The sequence below is a fragment of the Podarcis tiliguerta genome, assembly GCF_965153285.1.
Source record: "Podarcis tiliguerta genome assembly, chromosome: 17".
Lineage (NCBI taxonomy): Eukaryota > Metazoa > Chordata > Lepidosauria > Squamata > Lacertidae > Podarcis > Podarcis tiliguerta.
In genome coordinates this window covers 6,778,949-6,802,055 of record NC_139550.1, presented here as the reverse complement: position 1 = coordinate 6,802,055, position 23,107 = coordinate 6,778,949, and the positions used below count along the sequence as shown (strand labels likewise).

Genomic DNA, 23,107 nt, shown 5'->3' with positions numbered 1-23,107 from the left:
AACCGATTGGGTACTACCAAACAGTGACCCCTATTGCTGAAAGCAGGTAACCAGCAGGGAATGCTTCAGCTCAGCCTTTGCACTGTTGACTAAACATCCCCTGCTGTGCAGATAATGGAAAAAGCTCATAAACTGTATCCTGTAAAGGTGGCGTTTCCCCTTCGCATTAACACTCCGGCACAGTCAGACTGGTATTTACAGTCTTTATTACATACATACAAGAAACAGCTACAGTTCAGAATTACGTGTCCAAACCCGTTGAGTCAGATTTGGGGAGTGGCTTCCTATGATTCCCGCGCCAACAAAGTAGGCATGGGAATTATGTGAGATGTCTTTGATCCTTACGTTTCATTTCCCTCGTCTGTGCTGATTTAAAAGCCCCCTCCCTTCCTGAGTCAGAGCTTTATTCCCAAGCCTCTGGGTGGTTGAAGGGCTCTTCAGCATCCCTGAGCTTCTGCGCTCCCTGGCTACTCTCTGCCCCATCTTCCGCTTCCTCTGTCTCTGGGTGGTTGCGGGGCTCTTCAACATCCCTGAGCCCTTGTTCCGCCTCTTCTGTCCATTGCTTCTCCGAATCATCCCTGACATCTCCCTTCTGGCATTCTGGTCAACTCAGTTAGGCTGGTGTAAACCCTGGTGCACCAGAAGCACAGAATAGCAGCAAATAAAATCTGCTCATACGTCAGCAACTGATAAGACTTGTCAACCAGTTCTCCCAAAGTCTTCCTAAATTATAAAGCTCCAAAATGCAGGCCAAAAGAGAGCAGGTCTGGGAAGAGTGAGGCATACAATGGGCACCACCAGTGAAAAGGCCCTGCTCCATGTAGCTCCTGCCTTGTCATTTGATAGGGTGCCCACTTGCCCTCCTTCTTGACATGGAATGCTCTCTATTGGAGTTTCCAGGTCCAGTTTAAAGACCATAAGAAAGGAAAGCAGGGACCTTGAAGTTCCCAACAGCTGTTAATGAAGCAAGTAAACAAGCAAGCAAGCACACAGGTCACCTTTGTCACAGTCAAGATGCCTATGTCCTGGCCAGGCCTGCACCCAACCTTGTTTTTGTACAATCTTTTTTGTCCTCTGTAACCAAAATTATATTATCAACATATACAAGCAGAAAAGTTGTTTTCCTTCATTTGCAAGGAATCGTACAAAAAAGAGTGACACTAATATAGAAAAGTTCCAAGGTGGCAACAGAAAGCAAACTAAACATGCATTTGCAGTTCATCAAAACTATCCAGCAATATGAAGTTATAGGAAAACTGGTGCTATTAACAGTAATCCTTCTAGTTGATTAATTGGTTTGGCTGTGAGTTGGTTAATTGGTGAGCTATGAGATTCAGGTGAGGGTCAGATGCCTTGTCCATCCCAGCAGGTATATAAAAGGACGACCCAGCCTTTTGGAGGAAGGGGACGCAGGAGTGTCACACATGTTTCCTGCAGCACACATGTTATTGATAGCCATGATATATGGTAAACGTAAAGACTATGGGGTTGCAGTGCTCATCTCGCTTTCAGGCCGAGGGAGCCAGTGTTTGTCCACAGACAGCTTTCTGGGTCATGTTTCCAGCATGACTAAACTGCTTCTGGCGCAACGGGACACTGTGACGGAAACGAGCACACGGAAACACCGTTTACCTTCCCACCACAGTGGTACCTATTGATTTATTTGCACTGGCATGCTTTCAAACTGCTAGGTTGGCAGGAGCTGGGACAGAGGAACTGGAGCTTACCCTGTTGCGGGGATTCGAACTGCCAACTTTCTGATCAGCAAGCCCAAGATGCTCGGTGGATTAGACCACAGCACCACCCTGATCCTATGATATATGGATGCAGATGCAACACCAGTGAATACCTGTCTTGGCAATTTGGGCTGGACATTTTAGGTGTAAAAGGGAAGTGTGCCTCCAATTTGTTTTGGGGTTTGTGGAGAGGGACAACGAAAAAGTATTGTTGCAGCTGAAAGCCCTTAAGAAAGCTATTATGGCATAAACTATCATGGATTAAAATCCCAGATAGACTGAAAATTTAAAACAACTTCAAAGCTTCATTTACACTATCAGTAACCTTGATACCTAGGCAAAATGTCCTTTGTGGCTGCTTAGTGACCGCATATCAGAAAGGATTCCTTTGTGTGGACCTTTCGTCCTACACAGGCTAAGAACAAAGAAGCAGGATAGGAGCGAGGTGTGACGATCATGCTCGAACCATGATGCAAGTCGTTTGGACTTTGCTACTTAACACTGGGCCTACATAATGGATCTTCTCATGCATGTGAAGAGGGCAATATGGAGACCAACCTGGGTTTGGGCAATGGATAATGCTGCTTTGCGATCTCTATAAAAGCTTTTATTTCTCTATTCCAATCGAGAGAAGGCAACACTCCAAAACACATGTCTGTAGCACCGTTTTCTCTTCTGCCTGGCTTTTTCCCTATTTCGGATGTCTAGCCAGGCTCCTTTGCATTTGTGACTATCAGGCTTCATTAATGTGTGACTCCAAAATTCCGGATCCACCCCCCAAAAAAAATGTGATGCAAAAATCTGACCCAAACCCAACCTTGTTCTATTGACTCCGAACCAATGCCAAAGTGGTGCACTGGTTTTGTGCCATTTTGTGCCACAAACCCAACTGTACAGTCCCCCAAACTGAGCATTTGAAACTCAAACGGGGGGCCATAGGGATACCCCCAAACCCAACCTTGTCCAATTGCCAATGTGGAGTGCTATTTGGTGCCATTTTGTGCAGCATAACCTGCTTTCTGCACTGCCCTCAAACTGTCTTGTCTTGACACACAAAAGCATGTCATGACATGACATGATTGTCATGTCCTGTCATGACGCACAAGGCATGTCACGACATAAGGCACACCATGCATGTCATAACATTCCTTGTACAGTGGTACCTCGGGATGCAAACGGGATCTGTTCCGGAGCTCCGTTCACATCCTGAAAGGAACGTAAGACACGACTGAGCATCTCCACGTGTGCGGGTCACGTTTTGCCGCTTCCACGCATGCACATGACATCATTTTGACCGTCTGCGCATGTGCGAGCAGCGAAACCCGGAAGTAACGCGCTCCGTTACTTCTGGGTCGCCACGGAGTGCAACAAGAAAATACTTATCCTGAAGCGTATTTATCCCGAGGTATGACTGTATATCACGACATGATGGACATATAATGACATGCCTTGTATGTCATGATATGACCTTCACTGTTGTGCATTGTCATTTTGTCGACACTGTTCAAGTGGGCTGCGTGATCACCTCTGTTAATTGCTGCAACGGTGTCAGTAATTCAGGAAACTTCTCAACAGGTGGACTGCAGGATATGCAACATTTTCTTTATGCTTGTATGAAGTAAATATTTAACCCGATGTTTGCTTTCTGTCCGTGGCAAGCTCAGTGGGTGTTGCAAACTGACACAGGCTTCTCTGTGGAATCCCAGGGAAAATCAAAGACTGCATTACAGAATTCCTGCTGGAAGAGGAAGAAGGTAGAGAGAAACCCACCCAGATCCCTGGCACGTGAATAGTTGTGCCTAGATGTGCCTCTGGAATTGAGTGCAGAATTGCTCAGCATGGCCGCTGAGGCATGGTAAGTTTGAGCGGGGAAGTATTAGCTTGGGGTGCATTGTCCTGCCCTTAATAATTCTGGGTTCTAGATAACTCCAATATTGAATCAACCGCAACCCATGAGAAGACAGAGCTATGCATTTCCAAATAAGAATAGGATCCTTTGCCTCATGGTTGTCTGTTAATGCTGCTAACGGAGAAATCTGAGGGCTCCTTTGGACAAAAAACAAGGACACCAGCCAGGAATACCAGAGCAAAACAGCAGCCAGTAGACTTCGTCTTTATTGAAGACTGCCGTGACAGGATTCCCACCCGCCACAAGGTGGAACAAGATGGAAGCCCCGGACAAAAGAGAACCCAAACTTTTATTAGCTGCTAATCCCCATGTTAGGGACGTGGGTGGTGCTGTGGGTTAAACCACAGAGCCTAGGACTTGCCAATCAGAAGGTTGGCAGTTCGAATCCCCGCGATGGGGTGAGCTCCTGTTGTTTGGTCCCTGCTACTGCCAACCTAGCAGTTCGAAAGCACATCAAAGTGCAAGTAGATAAATAGGTACCGCTCCGGCGGGAAGGTAAATGGCTTTTCCGTGTGCTGCTCTGGTTTGCCAGAAGCGGCTTAGTCATGCTGGCCACATGACCCAGAAGCTGTACACCGGCTCCCTTGGCCAATAAAGCAAGATGAGCGCCGCAACCCCAGAGTCGGTCACGACTGGACCTAATGGTCAGGGGGCCCTTTACCTTTACCCCATGTTACCCCCCCAAACTACATCACTCATACATCACGGTTACATCATGAAAGGGGGGTTCTGGTGGCAGTAATCTGAGCATCCTGGACCCTGCCCCATGGTTCTCCTTGCCCTCCACCAAACACCCATCAAGTGTAACAAAAAGGATATTTACATTTCCCTGTTTCCCAGCCAAGTTAATTACACCCTTTTGTCTTCATCTGGGTTTGTTATTTCTGGAATGGCTACCTGTCTGGCACTCAGGTATCAGGATGCCAGGGATTATCACTCAGGCAGAGGGGCTGCTGAGTAGCTGAGCTCACATGTCTATATGAATTTCTGAAGTTTCCCAGTGAGCCAGTACATACATTTATCAGTGGATTCTTACATTTGGTATATCATGCAGCAAAGGCCCTTTGAATAGATAGGAAGAAACTGTGATGAAGTGTTTTGTGGGGACAAATCAGAAAAGTCACAAAAGCGATTGTGCTGTTTTTGGTAGTGGGCTGCATGTGCATGATATCTGCTGGAGGGGGAAAACCCCCCCAACCTATACATAAATTCCTGCAACAGCACCACCCGCATCCCTCTTCTTATTTACACACTTCCAAATCTGTCTCCTGGTTTGTTGGGGTGGGGGGCGGCAGCATCAAATTGTGTGCTTCGTTGGGGAAAGTACTGTGTGCTTTTGGTGGTGGTTTGCAATTTCTTCCCTTGAAATCTCCTACCTTGTAGCTGTGGAGCTGCATGGTCTTCGATGGGTTATTCTTCACATGGGACTGCCTGCATGCCCCGCGGAGGACCTTAAGGTCCACAAATAACAACACCTTAGAGGTCCCAAGTTGCAAGGTTGTTAGATTGGTCTCAACTAGGGCCAGGGCCCCGACTTGGTGGAACGCTCTGTCACAAGAGACTAGGACCCTGCGGGACTTGACATCTTTCCGCAGGGCCTGCAAGACAGAGCTGCCCCCCCTGGCCTTTGGTTTGGACTCAGTCTGACCCTTATATTTCCCTCCCCTTATGGTATTGATCTATGGGCTACTAATAAAATGAGGCTGCATTTTAAATTATATTTTAACCTGTATTTTAAATTGTTTTTTTTATTGTAATTTTACTGGTGTTAGCCGCCCTGAACCCGGCTCTGGGCAGGGAGGGCGGGATATAAATAAATAAATTATTATTATTATTATTATTATTATTATTATTATTATTATTATCATCATCATCATTATTATTATTATCATTATCATCATTATCGTCATTCATGTTTGGGAGCATTATTTCTTCCTTCTTTGCCAGCCCTGCAATGCTGCTCATCATAATATCAAGTTGAAATGGCTCTGGTTGGTTTACAGAGCTTTGAAGAGGGTTCTGACTGGAGAAAACGAAAAAATAGTACCAGGTTCCTCCGAACACTGTCAATAAGATTAGCGTTTCATTATCTTGACCTTTGTCTGTCTCTCAATGGCACTTTGCAGATGTTTAACTTCAAGGAATGTTTTCTCCTGTCAGTAGAAGCAGAAAATGAAAGAGAATCAGGAATGGTGGTTTATTGCAGAAAGGGGAAAGATGGAAATAGTCTGTTTCTTCATATATACATAAAAAGGCAAAGCTGTCATTGTACAGCCTCTCCCCCCCCCCCTTTGTAGTGCTGCATCACAATCCTGGATTTGCATGAAGTCAGGGGAGGGGAGGGGAGGAAAAGAGAAGGCAGGTTGCACAACTGTAGTGAGGAGGGAGAGAAGCTGAGAGAATAGAAGCGTTTTTCAACAACATCAGAGGTTTGAGTAAAGCAGGGATGGAGAGACACTGAGGGGGCATGGAAGTTTGAATACAGTGAGACAGGAGTTGGGAAAAGCCCTGTTATGTCAGCATTTTGGTGTTAGCTGCTGTGTTGTACCCATCTCTGCTCTTTCTCCTTGTTAAATGAAAACAAAAACCCCTCAGTGTCCCTCAATCCCTTGAAATAATAAAAAAAAAGGTCTTATTTGTTGTTGTTTAGTTGTTTAGTCGTGTCCGACTCCTCGTGACCCCCTGGACCAGAGCACGCCAGGCACTCCTGTCTTCCACTGCCTCCCGCAGTTTGGTCAAACTCATGCTGGTAGCTTCGAGAACACTGTCCAACCATCTTGTCCTCTGTTGTCCCCTTCTCCTTGTGCCCTCCATCTTTCCCAACATCAGGGTCTTTTCCAGGGAGTCTTCTCTTCTCACAAGGTGGCCAAAGTATTGGAGCCTCAGCTTCAGGATCTGTCCTTCCAGTGAGCACTCAGGGCTGATTTCCTTAAGAATGGATACGTTTGATCTTCTTGCAGTCCATGGGACTCTCAAGAGTCTCCTCCAGCACCATAATTCAAAAGCATCCATTCTTCGGCGATCAGCCTTCTTTATGGTCCAGCTCTCACTTCCATACATCACTACTGGGAAAACCATAGCTTTAACTATACGGACCTTTATATATATAATAAATGTACCAAGCAAACACATACATAAATATATAAACCACATGTCTGAAGCAGCACAGGAAAAACAGCGCTGTAAATATTTTTGACTCCCAAACTGACCAAATGTTTGCTCTGCAAAGTCAAATGAAAAAGCCTCCCCATTGTCTTTTCCTTAACAAATCCTGTCTTAAGGGTATGTCTGTGTATGAATAGGGTGAGTCTATGACCTGGCTCAGGAACTAAGTATTTATCATTACAAAAGACCGGCCAGGCTCCCCAGGGTATCCAGTCAAGTAAGCATTAACAGGTAACTTGCCAGACAGGAGGTAAACAACCCACTCAGATTATGAGGTAAACAACCCACTCGGATTTCTGCTGTAGTGCACCCTTCTGTGATGTAGGTATGATATTTCTGGGGGTGGTCTTGGACTCCAAGGTGGGCAATTTAAAATGTCTATATAAGGGCAGACACACCTGGGTTCTGGGTCCTCCTCTGTCCTCCTGCGTGTGAGGGGAGCACCCTGTTGCAACAGTTCAATAAAGATCAGGCTTACTAGCTGCTTTGCTTCTCAATATTCTCTGGTTGGCCTCTGTTCTTATCTCCGATTGATGGAGAACCTACAAAGGACTCTATGAGGGCTCTTGTGTCCCCCATAAGGGAATAAGGGCAGATTTTCATTTATTACACCCTTCATTACTCAAACCTGCACATGCAGATTGGATACATCTGTGCATTACCTATCTTTTGACAGCCAAGTAGCTTCACCTGCTATCCTCATTTTTTCTGTGTAGTCTACACACAATCTGCCATATTTTTTGCTCTATAGGACACACTTTCCCCCTCCAAAAATTAAGGGGAAATGTGTGTGCATCCTATAGAACAAATGCAGGCTGTGCGGCTAAGCCCAAAGCCAGAACAGGGAGAGGGAGCGCTGCGCAGCGCACCGTCTTGCTGCGCAGTGCTCCGTCTCGCTGTTCTAGCTTGGGGTAAGCTGCGCAAAGCCTCCGCAGGGCAGCGGGGTGAAGGCACCCTGCTGCTCTGCGGAGGCTTCAAAGGCTGCGCTCCGTGGGCTTCAGGCAGCTATCCGCAAGCCTTCGGAGCGCAGCAGGAGTTCCCGCTGCGCTCCGAAGGCTTGCGGATAGCCGCCTGAAGCCTGGAGAGTGAGAGGGGTCGGTGCACACCGATCCCTCTTGCTCTCCAGGCTTCGCTTCACTGGAGAGGCACTGCACAGTTTTCCCTCTCTGCGCAGCGCCCCTTCAGTCAAGCGGGAGGAGAAATGGAAGGGGCTCCGTTTCTCCTACCGCTTCACTGAAGGGGCGCTGAGCAGAGAGGGGGAGAATTTTTCCCCCCTGTTCTCCCCCTCCTATGGTCCGGTGCATCCTATAGAGCGAAAAATATGGTAGATCTATTGCCTATTTGTTGCCCCTGAAAATGGCTTCTCAAGCAATTTCTTTCCAAAAGCATAAGCTCATTGTTCACGGCAGATGTAGCTTAGCTGTTGTTGAGATTTTTTCCGGCTCCAGAGCTTATGAAACAACCTTAAGGGAAATGGAATCTTCATCTAGCTTTCAGATATTTTTTTTTTAATCTACGTTTGTGTTTCCTGAGCAGGCAACTGAAAAATGAAACCTGCACAAGTTCAGTGGACATGGAACTCTTCCTGCATTATTCACTTCTTCCATCGGTAAGTTGAGTAATCTGACTGCCAACTCGCAATTGGTTGGTAGTCTATCCCTTGACATGTCTGCATTCATTTCCCCCCTTCTTGTAGATTGCCATCATTGTGGTGCTGTCCTGCCTTGAGAAAAGAGCTAGGAGAAGCCGGCTAGATGAAAAATGGCCTCTTCTCAACAGGAGATGCGGAATGGTCATGTGAGTCTCCCTGAAAGGCACTTTGCTGTGGTAACCGTAAACCGGTCACAATGAGACCATTGCCTCAGAGCACCTTTGGCCACTGGTTCACAGCAAAAGGGTTTAGGCTGGAGAAAGAGGAGTGCAGAAGAAACGATGTGTGTGTCCTGTATACAGTGGTACCTCGGGTTAAGTACTTAATTCGTTCTGGAGGTCCTTAACCTGAAACTGTTCTTAACCTGAAGCACCACTTTAGCTAATGGGGCCTCCTGCTGTGGCTGCGCCACTGGAGAATGATTTCTGTTCTCATCCTGAAGTAAAGTTCTTAACCTGAAGCACTATTTCTGGGTTAGCGGAGTCTGTAACCTGAAGCGTCTGTAACCTGAAGCATATGTAAACCGAGGTACCACTGTAATTGCTTTATTTCCCACTGGTTAATTCTTTTACCAACACTAGTTGTATTGCTAATAATAATAATAATAATAATAATAATAATAATTTATTTATTTATACCCCATCCATCTGCCTGGGTTTCCCCAGTCACTCTGGGCGGCTCCCAACAGAATATTATTAATAATAATAATAAAGCGATAAAGCATCAAACATTAAAAACTTCCCTAAATAAGACTACCTTCAGATGTCTCCCAAAAGTCAGATAGGTGTTTATTTCTTTGATAACTGATGGGAGGGCATTCCACAGGGTGGGTGCCACTACCAAGAAGGCCCTGTGCAAACCAGAACACTTACTTCCGGGTTTGTGGCTTTCGGGAGCCAAAATGTGCAAGTACAGTAATATCTCGGGTTACAGACACTTCAGGTTGTGCTTTTTTGGGTTACGGACCGCTGAAACCCAGAAGTACCGGAACGGGTTACTTCCGGGTTTCAGCAGTCACGCATGTGCAGAAGCACCGAATCACAACCTGCATGTGTGTAGACGCACCACTGCAGGTTGAGAACGCTGCAGGTTGTGAACGTGCAACCCACACGAATCATGTTTGGAACCTGAGCGTCCACTGTACCAAGGCATTTGAGAACCAAGGCACGACTGTAAATGGAAATACATTGTAGCTGAAGTAAAGATAACCATGATAATAGTTGTTTGTTATTTTAACCACCCTGAAGTTATCCACCTGCTAGTGGGTTGCTGTTACTTTCCCATGGAGCATGAACGTCTTTTTGTTCACAGACCCTTGGATTTTATGGGGGCATTCAGCAATCGGTGGTCCCTGGGCTTTGCCTTTGGAGCTACAGCCAACAAAGTCATGATTCTGTTTTCGGAAGACTACCTCCCGCTGCCCAGCAAGTTAAGATGGGCAAAAGGTAAGAGGCTGCTGCTGAGAAATGCCAGCCTGGGGCATAAATCACTTCATCGAGTCCCTGGCTGAGGAAGATGTGTGTCCCCAAGCGGCTGCCCTTCAGATATGTTAGACTACAGCAAGGGTCAGCAAGGTTTATCTTGCCTGGGCTGGATCAGTCCCGTGGAGATCCCTCTGTGGGCCGGATCGTTCACATGCATGAGCACGCCTGCCCATGATTTTCAGTCTCAGCACAGACACGATTTTCAGCTCCGCGGAAGCGAGTCCCGGCGCTGCGCCTATTTAGCACAGTGCGTGAACAGGCCACTTGGTTTAGGGGCATCTCGTGGGCCGGTCAAATTACCTCCATGGGCCACTTCTGGCCCATGGGTCTTAGGTTGATGACCCCTGGATTACAGCTTCCATCTGTGCTCCACCACCAAGCTATGAACCTCCCTAATATGACATTCCTCCAGAGGGTGACAACACAAGGCCTTTTCTGCAGTGGCTCCCTGTTTGTGGAATGCTTTCCCCAGCGGGCTTTGGCTGGTGCCTTCATTATGCACCTTTCTTCTTCTTTGGCGATCACTCGTAGCCGAGTAAGATTGTCTTCCATGAACACAGTCTTAACAGTGAGTCCGTAAGTGACTTTGGAGGCCAATTCCACACGTCCTTCCACAGTGGGGACATAGGTTTCCGGACAGGAGCTGATCACGGTGTGGATTTGCCAAACATGCCTTCCTCTTAGCACGTTTCTCCCTTGCGTCCTGAGTTCGAGTGTCTTCAAAGCCCATGACACCTTTGGTAAAGGCTGTTCTCCAACTGGAGTGCTCGCAGGCCTGTGTTTCCCAGTTGTCAGTGTATATATACTACATTTTTTTTAGATTTGCCTTGAGACAGTCTTTAAACCTCTTTTGTTGACCACCAGCAAAAGCCGTGACAGATACAGACAGAGAGATAACATGCTGCAAAGTTTCCCAGTTGTCAGTGTTTGTATTATATTATATGACCTTTAGGCAGCAGGCAAAAACGTTCCTCTGGCCTTTGGCTGATTGACATCTAATGCCTTTTTAAAATGTATTGTGGAAGGGTGTGTGTGGGGGGATTATTAGGTTGTTCTTGTTCTAATTTTTATTATGTATTTGTGTTTTTAAATTGGGATTTTATGTTGTGAATAGCCCAGAGACCTGTGGGAATAGGGCGGTATACATATTTAATAAATGATAAAATGTTATGTACTGAAGTTCTCACCCTGGGCCAGCAGGGGGATACTGTAGATAGTTCAGGTCCACATATGCAAATAAGGGGACGTTCAGTGATTGGATAGTTACAGAAAGTTGTTACAGTTACATTGTACTGGAGCTCTATATAAGCAGGCTGGCTGAACCCTTCAGTTCAGTTCTGTTCTGGCCTGTGAATAAACAAGAACTGTTTGAGGAATCGCTGTGTTGTCTGATATGTTCACCCACAACTTAACATAAAATAATAATCATTTGTTTACGCCCATTGCACTTTCCTAATATGAGGTTTGAATTATCTGTTTTCATCTCCTTACAGCCTTTGTTCTTCTCACTGGGGCCCTGGAAGTGGGCCTTTCCTCCTATCCTTTCTTTGCTTGCCTCTCCACACATTCCTCCATCATGGGGGCCACGCTTGGATTCCTTTACACAGGAAGTTGGTGAGCAACATGAGATAACTGGCCAGAATGGCATTCGTGGGTGTGATGGGCATGTGGGGAAGCTGGAGGTAATGAGAGAAGCATCATATCATGTTCTGCCTGCGTCCAGGGGGTTAATGCATTGCCAGGGTTGCCAATGCAGTGCCCACACACACCTTTGTTTCTCTTGTGAGACCTGTGAAATATCTCAGTTAATATCTCCGCTAAGATCCACAAAACAAGCACAAGGTTGGGTAGCAAGACTACCTGGAAGAATTTTACCTTCATGATCTTGATATAATAATATAGCCATATAAAACCATATATCCTAGTGTAATGGTTCTAGGTGTTGCTCGTGCGTAAGCCGGTGCAAACACCTGGCTGGATTGCCTGAGTGAACCTTTTCTGTCCGGACAGCCACTCACCCGTGGCTGTCTCAATCGCTGGCAGAATCCGTCAGTGGGCGTTTCTTAAACTTCTTCCAGCAAAGAAGCTCTTTGACGCCTAGTCTTCTCCTACTCTCTCTGCACCAAAGCCTTCTGCGCAAGGAGGGCGTAGGCAGCGGAGGACCCCTACTCTCCCCGCTGGTCCCCGGCAAGGAGTCATGGGACCGCCTCGCCGCTTCCCCCATCTGCCCCCCTTCTCCACTGGTGCTACACTGATTCTCTTCCCCAGAAGTTGGGCTGCCTCTCCCAATCCCGGGACGCTCTCCGGAATCCCTCTGCATTTTGCTCTCTCCCTCCAGCACTGATGGCAGTTCCCTGACACCTAGTGATGATTTTTATATCTCCATGTATCCTAATGATGTTTGAATCGCTAAGGCTTCAGCAGAGCTAAAAGTGCTAAAATCTTAAAATCCAAAAGTTGCCCTCTGCCCTATTTCTCTCCCTGCCTTGCTATTGTGCTGGAAGGAAACCATAAATTGGATGTGTTGGCATTTTTCTATAGGGAGCCTACTCCAGCCAACTTTTCAGGCTCATGAGATGGGGCTCAGACGGGGAACAGGAAAAGCAGTCAGCCATTATGCAATATTCTAAGTCGATAACAGATGGTGGGGGTAATTCAGGTTTCTTTTCCTCTTTATTGCTGAAAATTAGGTTAAAGGGCAAATTGACGCACCATCTAAGAAAAGCAGAAGTATTCTTTACATGGTCAGAGGAAAAACTTGTGTGCGCTCATTGGTTTGATTTTTGCTGCAACATGTGAATATGTCATGTTTTATGCTGTTTGTAATCAAGTATAAAAACTCAGTGCACAGGGGCTTTGGGGCCCAGGCTCTGGAAACAATTCCACTGGGTCTTTATTGCTCAGCAGTAAACTTTGCCTTCTTTTTCTCCAGTGCTGTGTCTGTCAATTCTTGGACACATTTTGAGTGGGCAACAGGTATTCCTTACTTACTTGCAACAGTTGGGGGGGACCGATAAATGGCATCGTATCTCTCCTTTCTAATTTTATTTTACAGGTTTGCCATCATAGCCATGAACATTGTGCAGTGCCCACATGGACAAGTGAGTGTCAGGTTAGGCAATAATACTAAGATGTTTGACATCACAAATACTTATCAAGGACATTGTTTTTAGCCTTTTTCAGGAGTTTAGTCATATACTACGAAGGAGGGCGCTTCCAGAGTACAGATTGTTACCTTCCCCCCCGGCGGGATTCAGTTATATACTGGCAAATTCAGGTTGCACAATCATAGTGTTTTTTATCAGACAAACCAATGCCGCTGGCCAACTGGGAGGCTTAGTGTGGGCAGAATGCCAGGCATGGTGACACTCTTGTAGCTTCTCATTGGCTCTGTGAGCCGGTAGCCTAACACATTAAAGCACACTCAGTACTTTGTTGAGCACTTTGCTGAACACTGTTGAAAACAGACCGCCATTGGCTGACGGGATAGCATTGTGGTTTTAAGGTCTGAGTGGGGAATATTTGGGACTCTACCTGGGGCATAGTAAAGGTAAAGGGACCCCTGACCATTAGGTCCAGTCGTGACCGACTCTAGGGTTGTGGCGCTCATCTCGCTTTATTGGCCGAGGAAGCCGGCGTACAGCTTCCGGTTCATGTGGCCAGCATGACTAAGCCGCTTCTGGTGAACCAGAGCAGCGCACGGAAACGCCGTTTACCTTCCTGCCAGAGTGGTACCTATTTATCTACTTGCACTTTGACGTGCTTTCGAACTGCTAGGTTGGCAGGAGCTGGGACCGAGCAACGGGAGCTCACCCCATCGCGGGGATTCGAACCGCCAAACTTCTGATCGGCAAGCCCTAGGCTCTGTGGTTTAACCCACAGCACCACCCGCGTCCCTACTTGGGGCATACAACTGAATATTTGCAGCACCAACAGATAACCCTTTTAATCCACATTTTTTCTGTGCAGATCATTGGGGAATATGAAAATATTATTTTTTACTGGCCTTCCTTGCTCTGCCAGGTTTTCCTGCTAGGCAGATTTGTCCATATGTTTGTGAAGGCGTCATGGGGCCGACTCCAGCTGCCTCCTCTAAGTGTGAGTATTTCAGCATCAAAGGGAACCCTCCAATTTCTCCCTTTTTATTCTTTACACTTATATAATGAACTCTGGAAGAAGACTAGCATAGCATTCTTAACTGTGCCAGCAGGCTTGTCTTACACATGTACCACTGGTCTTTTTCCTTTGGGAAGAGTAATTTGCTGCCAGTCACTGACGTAATAATAATAATAATAATAATAATAATGCATTAGGAGTGGATTAGTACTGAACTGTCCACACACCATTCTGCTTTACTGGTTGTTCTGCGATGTTGCCTCGGTGTTAACTCAGTATTGCTGCTTTCACTCCTGCACTACAGCGGGACAAAAAGTTAACCTGGAACATTTCTGACGTAAAAGTTGGGATTTGATTAGATTCTAGGAGGGAACATCTTTATTAGATGTTATCCTTTCTTTCTCATAGTGATCTCAGCAGAGTGCCATCCCTTTGCAGCTTAAGAGGGAGCTTGGATAGGCTAGTTTTAGCCTTGTAGTACAGTGGTACCTTGGTTCTCAAACTTAACCCGTTCTGGAAGTCCCTTCCAAAACCAAAGCGTTCCAAAACCAAGGTGCGCTTTCCCATAGAAAGTACCGTATTTTTCGCTCCATAAGACGCACCTAGTTTTTAGAGGAGGAAAACAAGAAGAAGAAAAATTATGCGCAGAGCATGTAAGCGGCTCTCACTTTTCTTGCTTTAAAGCAAGCAAAGCGAGAGCCGCCTACATGGCTTCTGTCCTGCTTTGCGCAGCTCTCACTTTGCTTGCCCATCCCTCCTCCCGCCTCACTGTAAAGTGATGCGACACTGGAGGTTTTTTCAGCCAAAATATTCCACAGGAACGCAGAAGTTGCCATTCAGTTGCCAGTAATTTAATAAATAAGAAACAATAATTTTGTAAATATGTGATTAGTCCCCAGGCACTTTAGCGTGTTCTTAATTTCAAGGTGTGCTCTCCTTTGGACTCTTCCAGCTGAAAGACTTGCTCCCAGACACTTTAGCGTGTTCTTTAAAAAAAAATTAAAAAAAATTATTAAAATTTTCAGAACATTACAAAAAGAAAAAAGAAAAAGAAGAAAAATAAAAAATAAAAGACAATTAAAAACAATTCAATCTTTCATAACTTATCTTGCATTTGCTTGTTTCCCAGACCTCCTCACACCTCCCTTTTTTGTATTCCAGTTCAAATTATTTATTCAGCAAATCCTTTCCCTCTTTACTTTTATCCTTATCTTTGATCTTAATATATTGTAACCACTTTAGCTTGTTCTTAATTTCAAGGTGTGCTCTCCTTTGGACTCTTCCAGCTGAAAGACTTGCTCCCTGGAATAATGAAGCATCTCTTTTCTTCTCCCTGCAGGAGGAGAAGGGCTCCGTCATGGAACCACACCAGGCGCAGTATGTCCAGCAGCTCATGAGGAAGCCTCCACTGATGTGAGCAGGATCATTCTGTCCCAGGGGAATTTGCCTTTTTAGCCTAGAAAAATAATAACAGTGGAATCTGCATCGAGGGTTTTATAATCTCCAGCTGCCCCTGCTAGGGACAGCCCCTATTTTCAGTCTTCCCCCTTGCCTTTCCTAGGCTAGCTGATGCCTTACCCACCATCCCTGGGCAGGAGAAAATAGCATCTGTTGACCGATGTCTCTTCCTGGAAACCTGTTTCCTCATTTGTTTGCATGGGGTTTATATGACTTTCTGTCAATCAATCAATCAATCAATCAATCAATCAATCAATCAATCATTACCCTACCCTTGTAGTGCCTCTCACCATCACACCCACACCCACACCCCTACTGTATTTTTCTCTGTATAAGACTAGGTTTCCCCCCTAAAAAATAATGTCAAAAGTTAGGGGGTGTCTTATACATGGATAGGGATGCGGGTGGCGCAGTGGGTTAAACCACAAAGCCTAGGGCTTGCCAATCGGAAGGTCGGCAGTTCGAATCCCCGTGATGGGGTGAGCTCCCGTTGCTCGGTCCCTGTTCCTGCCCACCTAGCAGTTCAAAAGCATGTCAAAGTGCAAGTAGATAAATAGGTACCACTCCGGTGGAAAGGTAAACAGTGTTTCCGTGTGCTGCTCTGGTTCTCCAGAAGCGGCTTAGTCCTGCTGGCCACATGAACCGGAAGCTGTCTGCCGGCTCCCTCGGCCAATAAAGCGAGATGAGCGCCGCAACCCCAGAGTTGTCTGTGACTAGACCTAATGGTCAGGGGTCCATTTACCTTTACCTTAGACCACTTTCAGAGAGCAGTTTCCACACACAGCCCACCTTCCCTTGTCACTTAAGTGCTCTTTAAACGTTCTTTCCCCCAACAGGCAGCCTCATAAATCCTGGATCCGGCGGAATGTGTATGAATGGGACCCTTATTTTCAGTTCCCCAGCAGGATGATCACCATGGCTGTGCTTGCCCTCATCTGCCTCTACATGGTGAATAAAATATTCCCTGTTTCTTTCTGGGTGGGTGGAGAGATGTTTTGGAGTAACAACATGGCTTTCCGGAGTAGGTAAGAGCAACTCAGTTTATTGATTTCCAATGGGGCAGATGTGTGTGTGTGTGTGTGTGTGTGTGTAAGATCCATCTTCCTCTTCTCAGTTGAATGGACCTTTGTTCATGGGGATATCTGTAATAATAGTACAGTGGTACCTCGGGTTAAGAACTTAATTCGTTCCAGAGGTCTGTTCTTAACCTGAAACTGTGCTTAACCTGAAGCACCACTTTAGCTAATGGGGCCTCCTGCTGCCCCTGCGCCACCACCGCATGATTTCTGTTCTCATCCTGAAGCAAAGTTCTTAACCCGAGGTAATATTTCTGCGCTAGCAGAGTCTGTAACCTGAAGCGTATGCACCTTCAGTGTATGTAACCCAAGGTACCACTGTAACAACAACAACAATAATTTATTATTTATACCCTGCCCATCTGGCTGGGTTTCCCCAGCCACTCTGGGTGGCTTCCAACAGAATATTAAAAACACGATAAAACATCAAACATTAAAAACTTGGCTGCCTTCAGATAGTTGTTTATTTCTTTGACATATGATGGGAGGGTGTTCCACAGGGCGGGTGCCACTACTGAGAAGGCCCTCTGCCTGGTTCCCTGTAACTTGGATTCTCACAGGGAGGGAACCACCAGAAGGCCCTCGGCGCTGGACCTCAGTGTCCGGGCTGAACGATGGGTGTCGAGATGCTCCTTCAGGTATACTGGGCTGAGGCCGTTCAGGGCTTTAAAAGTCAGCACCAACACTTTGAACTGTGCTCAGAAATGTACTGGGAGCCAATGTAGGTCCTTCAGGACTGGTGTTATATGGTCTGGGCGGCCGCTCCCAGTCACCAGTCTAGCTGCCGTGTTCCGGATTAGTTGTAGTTTCTAGGTCATCTTCAAAGGTAGCCCCATGTAGAGCGCATTGCAGTAGTCTAAGCGGGAGATAACCAAAGCATGCACCACTCTGGCAAGCGGGCAGGTAGGGTCTCAGCCTGCGTACCAGATGGAGCTGGTTAACAGCTGCCCTGGACACAGAATCAACCTTCGTTTCCATGGACAGCTGTGAGTCCAGAATGACTCACATTAATGAGCATTGATTCTTTAATTGTTCATATTTGGGCTGCAGATCTTTAAAGGAGTTCACTAGTGAAGATTAGTAGCATGAAATATTGTCTGGGAATAACTGCTGCAAGTTAACTGCTGCTTTTTATCCATTTCTCTCCTCCAGTTTGTTGTGAATGAGTTTTATGTCTACAAGATGGTCTCACAAGCGCTGCAAGCTCTGAAGTCCACCTTTGATGTGGTTATTGTTTCCAGCAATACAACAGAAGTAGTTGCCCAGGTTGAGCATTTGAAAGACTTTATTGATGTCACAGAAGGTATGGGCACAGTCTGTGACTTATTTTGTATGTGTGTGTTGACGACAAAATGATGTTGGTGGTTGCGTTTCACCAGCATTTCACATCTGCTGATGCTGACATCCATATCTTAGGCAGCCCATGTCTGCTGTTCAAATATGGACCTTCAATTTAAACTGGGCTCTCTTCCACAGACAGCATGGGGGATGCCGATTAGATGGAAACCCTCAGAGTGATTAAATGCAAACAACCCATTGCAGTGGTGAGGTGGGAGTGGGGATCGGATCTGGAATTCAACACCTTCACACACCAATCAGGAGGACCCAAACTATTCTTTGGGGGTGACAGTTTTTGGGGGCACTTATCAGATTCTGGATTATAATGGGCAAGTTCCTGTCGTCAGGAGATCTCTCAGTCCTCTTTTTTCCAATTAGTTTTTTTTTAATCAAAGATTTTCTTGTGTTCCAAAACAAACAAATTTATATTTATATTTTGGTACCGTGATTTTTGTTTACTCCTGTTGGGTCCTTCCAGTGTCTAGTTATGATGTTTCTTGCTGCCTCTCAGTCCTCTTGATGTTGGGTTCAGGCTGAGGCTTCTTCCAAGGGCATCACTCAGTATCTGGCTGGAGAGATCTTCATCCCAGCTCAAAACACTTTTTCTTTACTTTTAGAACACAGGTGGCCCTAGAGTCTAGATGTTTCTTGGACTCCAACTACCTTCAGCCCCAGGTGTTATGGTACCAAGGGGTTGCTCGAGAGCAAGTAGGCAAATGCCTCCCTGGTCGGCTGTAAGGCCTTGTTATTGGTACCAAAAACCCTTCACCATGCAGAGCGCCACTCTCCCGTGGCTGGCTCATTCACTGGCAGAATCCATGAATGGGTGGTCCTTAAACCTTCCCCAGCAGCAGTGGTGTAGCGTGGGGGGGTGCAGGGGGGCCCGGCCGCACCGGGCGCAACATCGGGGGGGGGAGGGGGGCGCTTGCACTCGCAGCTCTCTGCCCCTACTAAAATCCATGGGTTAGGGGGCGCAAATTAGTTGCCTTGCCCCGGGTGCTGACAACCCACGCTACGCCACTGCCCAGCAGAGTAGTTTCTTAACACCCAATCTGTGCATCCCCTCTTGGCGTGGAAGCCTACTGCGCAAGGAGGCCGTGGGTAACGGAGGACCTCTCTCCTCCCCTCTTTGCCCAGGCAAGGTATCCTGGCACTGCCTCGCCTCCTCCAAGCCCTGAAGCTCCTCTCCACTGGAGGTGTGGTTACTCTCCTCCACTGAGGAGGAGCTGCTTCCCACGATCTTTGGGGGCTCTCTGTAATCCATCCGGCTTTTCCCCTCTCGCCCCTGAGCCGATGGCAGTTCCCTGACACCAGCTGATGTGGCTAATAGCTGCGGATGAGAGAGAGGGAGTCCAGCAATATCTAGAGATACCCAGGCTGGCTACTTTTCCCTTAGAGCTACTAGATTTTCCAGGAGGCAGGAATCCCTTCCTGCTGAGAAGGCAGCATGAGTGACTGCCAGGAATGTGTACGTGCTGAGAGACACACGCAGGGTATGTGAGCCTGGTAGAGGAGCCTGCTTTCATATTCCCTTGCATGTCTTCAGTTTCACCTCCAATTCGGAAAATCAACTGTCTTGCCAAAGGAAAGGTGGTTCTTTTAAATGGAGATTCAGAAGCAATACAAAATGCACAAATGGGGAGAAGATTAAAGATTTTATTCTAAAACAGCAAAGCACTTCAATCTGCCACTTGCAAGCCCCCATGAAACAGCAAAGTGACTGCCCCAGGCAAGGCTGGATTTAGGTTTGATGAGGCCCTAAGCTACTGAAGGGACGTGGGTGGCGCTGTGGGTTAAACCATAGAGCCTAGGGCTTGCCGATCAGAAGGTCGGCGGTTCGAATTCCCCCGACGGGGTGAGCTCCCGTTGCTCGGTCCCTGCTCCTGCCAACCTAGCAGTACGAAAGCACGTCAAAGTGCAAGTAGATAAATAGGTACCACTCCAGCGGGATGGTAAATGGTGTTTCCGTGCACTGCTCTGGTTCACCAGAAGCGACGTAGTCATGCTGGCCACATGACCCACATGACACTGGCTCCCTCGGCTAATAAAGCGAGATGAGCACCGCAACCCCAGAGTTCGGCCACGACTGGACCTAATGGTCAGGGGTCCCTTTACCTTTTAAGCTACTGAAGGCAATGGGGCCCTTTATATGTCCAGCTGTCCTTTGTCAACAACAAATTGTAGCTGTTTTTGTGTGTTGAATATATGATATATGGTAATTTATGGACCTAACAGGTATCTAAAGCCATTTGCACTTAACAAATAGGAGCCTATATTGTAAACAAAAATCTGCCCTTTTCCCCTTGTGGGTATCCAAGAGCCCACACAGAGTCCTTACGTGGGTTCCCTATTGGTAGGAGAAAATAACAGAGGCCAACCAGAGAATATTGAGAAGCAAAGCAGCTAACCTAATCTTTATTGATCTGTTGCAACAGGGTCCTCACTCACCACACGCAGGAGGGAGGAGGAACCCAGAACAATGGTGTGCAAGCCCTTATATAGACTTTTGAAATTGCCCACTGTAGCTCAAGACCATCCCCCAGAAACATCATACCTACATCACAGAAAGGGCGGTCTACAGTAGAAATCTGAGTGCTTTGTTTACCTCCTGTTTGCCAGGTTACCTGCTTAATGGTCAGGATTGGATTGCCTGGGGAGCCTGGCCAGTCTTTTGTAATGATAAATACTTAGTTCCTGAGCCAGGTCACAGGCTCACCCTATTCAAACACAGACATACTCTTAAGACAGGATTTGTGAAGGAAAAGACAATGCGGAGGCTTTTCCATTTTCCTTTGACCTTGCAGAGAAAACATTTGGTCAATTTGGGACAGTTTGGGAATGAAAAATGATTTCAGGTCGGTCTTCCTGTGCTGATCTATGTACGTGCTTGGTTGATACATTTATTATATATCTAAGACCTTAAAATTTGTATCACACCTACACAACAAAAAACAAAACAAAACACTGTTGCTGTATGTAGGTTTTATTTTATTTGTTTTTTATCTTATATTTTGGAAATGTACGTCCAGTTTTTTCCCCTTTAATTTTTTTGGCCCCCCCCAAGAGAGTGGGGTCCTAAGCTATAGCTTGTTTAGCTTATACATAAATCTGGCACTGGGACACGGGTGGCGCTGTGGGTTAAACCACAGAGCCTAGGACTTGCTGATCAGAAGGTCGGCGGTTCGAATCCCCACGATGGGGTGAGCTCCCGTTGCTCAGTCCCAGCTCCTGCCAACCTAGCAGGTCGAAAGCATGTCAGAGTGCAAGTAGATAAATAGGTACCGCTCCAGCGGGAAGGTAAATGGCGTTTCCGTGCACTGCTCTGGTTCGCCAGAAGCGGCTTAGTCATGCTGGCCACATGACCCGGAAGCTGTACGCCAGCTCCCTCAGCCAACAAAGCGAGATGAGCACCGCAACCCCAGAGTCGGCCACGACTGGACCTTATGGTCAGGGGGCCCTTTACCTTTACCTAAATCTAGCACTGCCCCCAGGTAGCCTCAGTTTGCACGGTCCTGCGGCCGATCAGTCCGTGCATGAGCTTCAAAGAAACTCTACCCATACTGTCTGATTTTATAGATAACCTGTGTAACTTTCCAGAGTTGCTACGTGCAGATAATCCATCAGCCGCCCCCTCCCAGTGCCTCACTTTCTCAAAACAATGTCCAACATGAAAGAAGGTACCCAGCACTATCCTCCCAAACGGATTAAGGCAGCTGTGTGGGGGGCTTCGCCTCCTCCCAATCTTCTCAGGACATCAGAGACTGTTCTCACACCATCAAAAAGCTTAACAAGAGCGAGGGAGGGGGAAGGAACAGAGGCAGGAAGGGCTCTGTGTCAGATCACTAACTCCTGATACATTTTGTTTTCCGGATGCATTTCCCATACATTGACTCACAAGTAAAAAGAGGGTGGTGAGAAACAGTTCTGAAGCTTGCAAGCGTGTAGGTACCTTCCATGCCTGTGAAAGCAGAGCAGTTTTGAGGTTGTGTTGACTGAGGATATGACCTCCCAGAGAGGATGAGGTCACACAGGTGATGGTTCTTTGTCCCACAGGTGTGTGGCTTTTCACCACCGTCACTGCCTGCCTCACCAGTGTCAGCTACGTGTTCCACATCCTGGCCTGCTACAGGTATGGAGATGCTTGGTGCCTTGTATCTTGGGCAAAAAAAATGAGAGGCACAAATACAAGATGGGTGACACCTGGCTTGAGAGCAGTACATGTGAAAAGGATCTAGGAGTCTTGGTTGACCACAAACTTGACATGAGCCAACAGTGTGACGCGGCAGCTAAAAAAGCCAATGCAATTCTGGGCTGCATCAATAGGAGTATAGCATCTAGATCAAGGGAAGTAATAGTGCCACTGTATTCTGCTCTGGTCAGACCTCACCTGGAGTACTGTGTCAAGTTCTGGGCACCACAGTTCAAGAAGGACACTGACAAACTGGAACGTGTCCAGAGGAGGGCAACCAAAATGGTCAAAGGCCTGGAAACGATGCCTTATGAGGAACGGCTAAGGGAGCTGGGCATGTTTAGCCTGGAGAAGAGAAGGTTAAGGGGTGATATGATAGCCATGTTCAAATATATAAAAGGATGTCACCTAGAGGAGGGAGAAAGGTTGTTTTCTGCTGCTCCAGAGAAGCGGACACGGAGCAATGGATCCAAACTACAAGAAAGAAGATTCCACCTAAACATTAGGAAGAACTAATGTAAGTAAGAGCTGTTCGACAGTGGAATTTGCTGCCAAGGAGTGTGGTGGAGTCTCCTTCTTTGGAGGTCTTTAAGCAGAGGCTTGACAACCATATGTCAGGAGTGCTCTGATGGGGTTTCCTGCTTGGCAGAGGGTTGGACTCGATGGCCCTTGTGGTCTCTTCCAACTCTATGATTATATGATTCTATGAGGATTTCGGGACCCCGGGGGGAAGCGGAGGAAAAGTGGAGGAAGGAGCAGCTTGTCCAAGCGGATCTAAGCAATCAATTCAAGTCCTGGCAAAGTCAAGTCTAGTCCAAATTGTATTTGTATTTTGGGGCACAGCTGACTCCGGCAGCATATAAATAAACTCGACTACCCTATTTTCCTAGAAAGCACATGAAACGGTTGTGGGCTGGCCAGAAGCAATTCCTTCCATTGGTGTTTGTCAGGCTGTCATCTTCTCAAAATGTGGTGAGTTCTCACT

The 23,107-nt window shown here is 46.8% G+C and overlaps 1 protein-coding gene across 2 annotated transcripts in view; it reads left to right on the top strand.

Moving 5' to 3' along the window:
- The first annotated feature begins 3,403 nt into the window (after positions 1 to 3,403).
- LOC310667497 (stimulated by retinoic acid gene 6 protein-like) overlaps positions 3,404 to 23,107 on the top strand; it is a 28,787-nt gene continuing 9,083 nt past the window's right edge. Inside the window, exons 1-12 of one of the 2 annotated variants that reach the window (XM_083420027.1) lie at positions 3,404 to 3,591; positions 8,347 to 8,419; positions 8,507 to 8,607; positions 9,773 to 9,906; positions 11,439 to 11,559; positions 13,001 to 13,046; positions 13,915 to 14,043; positions 15,401 to 15,474; positions 16,356 to 16,467; positions 17,748 to 17,898; positions 21,987 to 22,062; positions 23,013 to 23,094. In XM_083420027.1, the coding sequence (XP_083276153.1) occupies positions 3,575 to 3,591; positions 8,347 to 8,419; positions 8,507 to 8,607; positions 9,773 to 9,906; positions 11,439 to 11,559; positions 13,001 to 13,046; positions 13,915 to 14,043; positions 15,401 to 15,474; positions 16,356 to 16,467; positions 17,748 to 17,898; positions 21,987 to 22,062; positions 23,013 to 23,094 (1,116 nt within the window). In that variant the 5' untranslated portion in view covers positions 3,404 to 3,574. The remainder of the gene's footprint in view (positions 3,592 to 8,346; positions 8,420 to 8,506; positions 8,608 to 9,772; positions 9,907 to 11,438; positions 11,560 to 13,000; positions 13,047 to 13,914; positions 14,044 to 15,400; positions 15,475 to 16,355; positions 16,468 to 17,747; positions 17,899 to 21,986; positions 22,063 to 23,012; positions 23,095 to 23,107) is intronic. The other variant, XM_083420026.1, reaches the window with a different exon arrangement.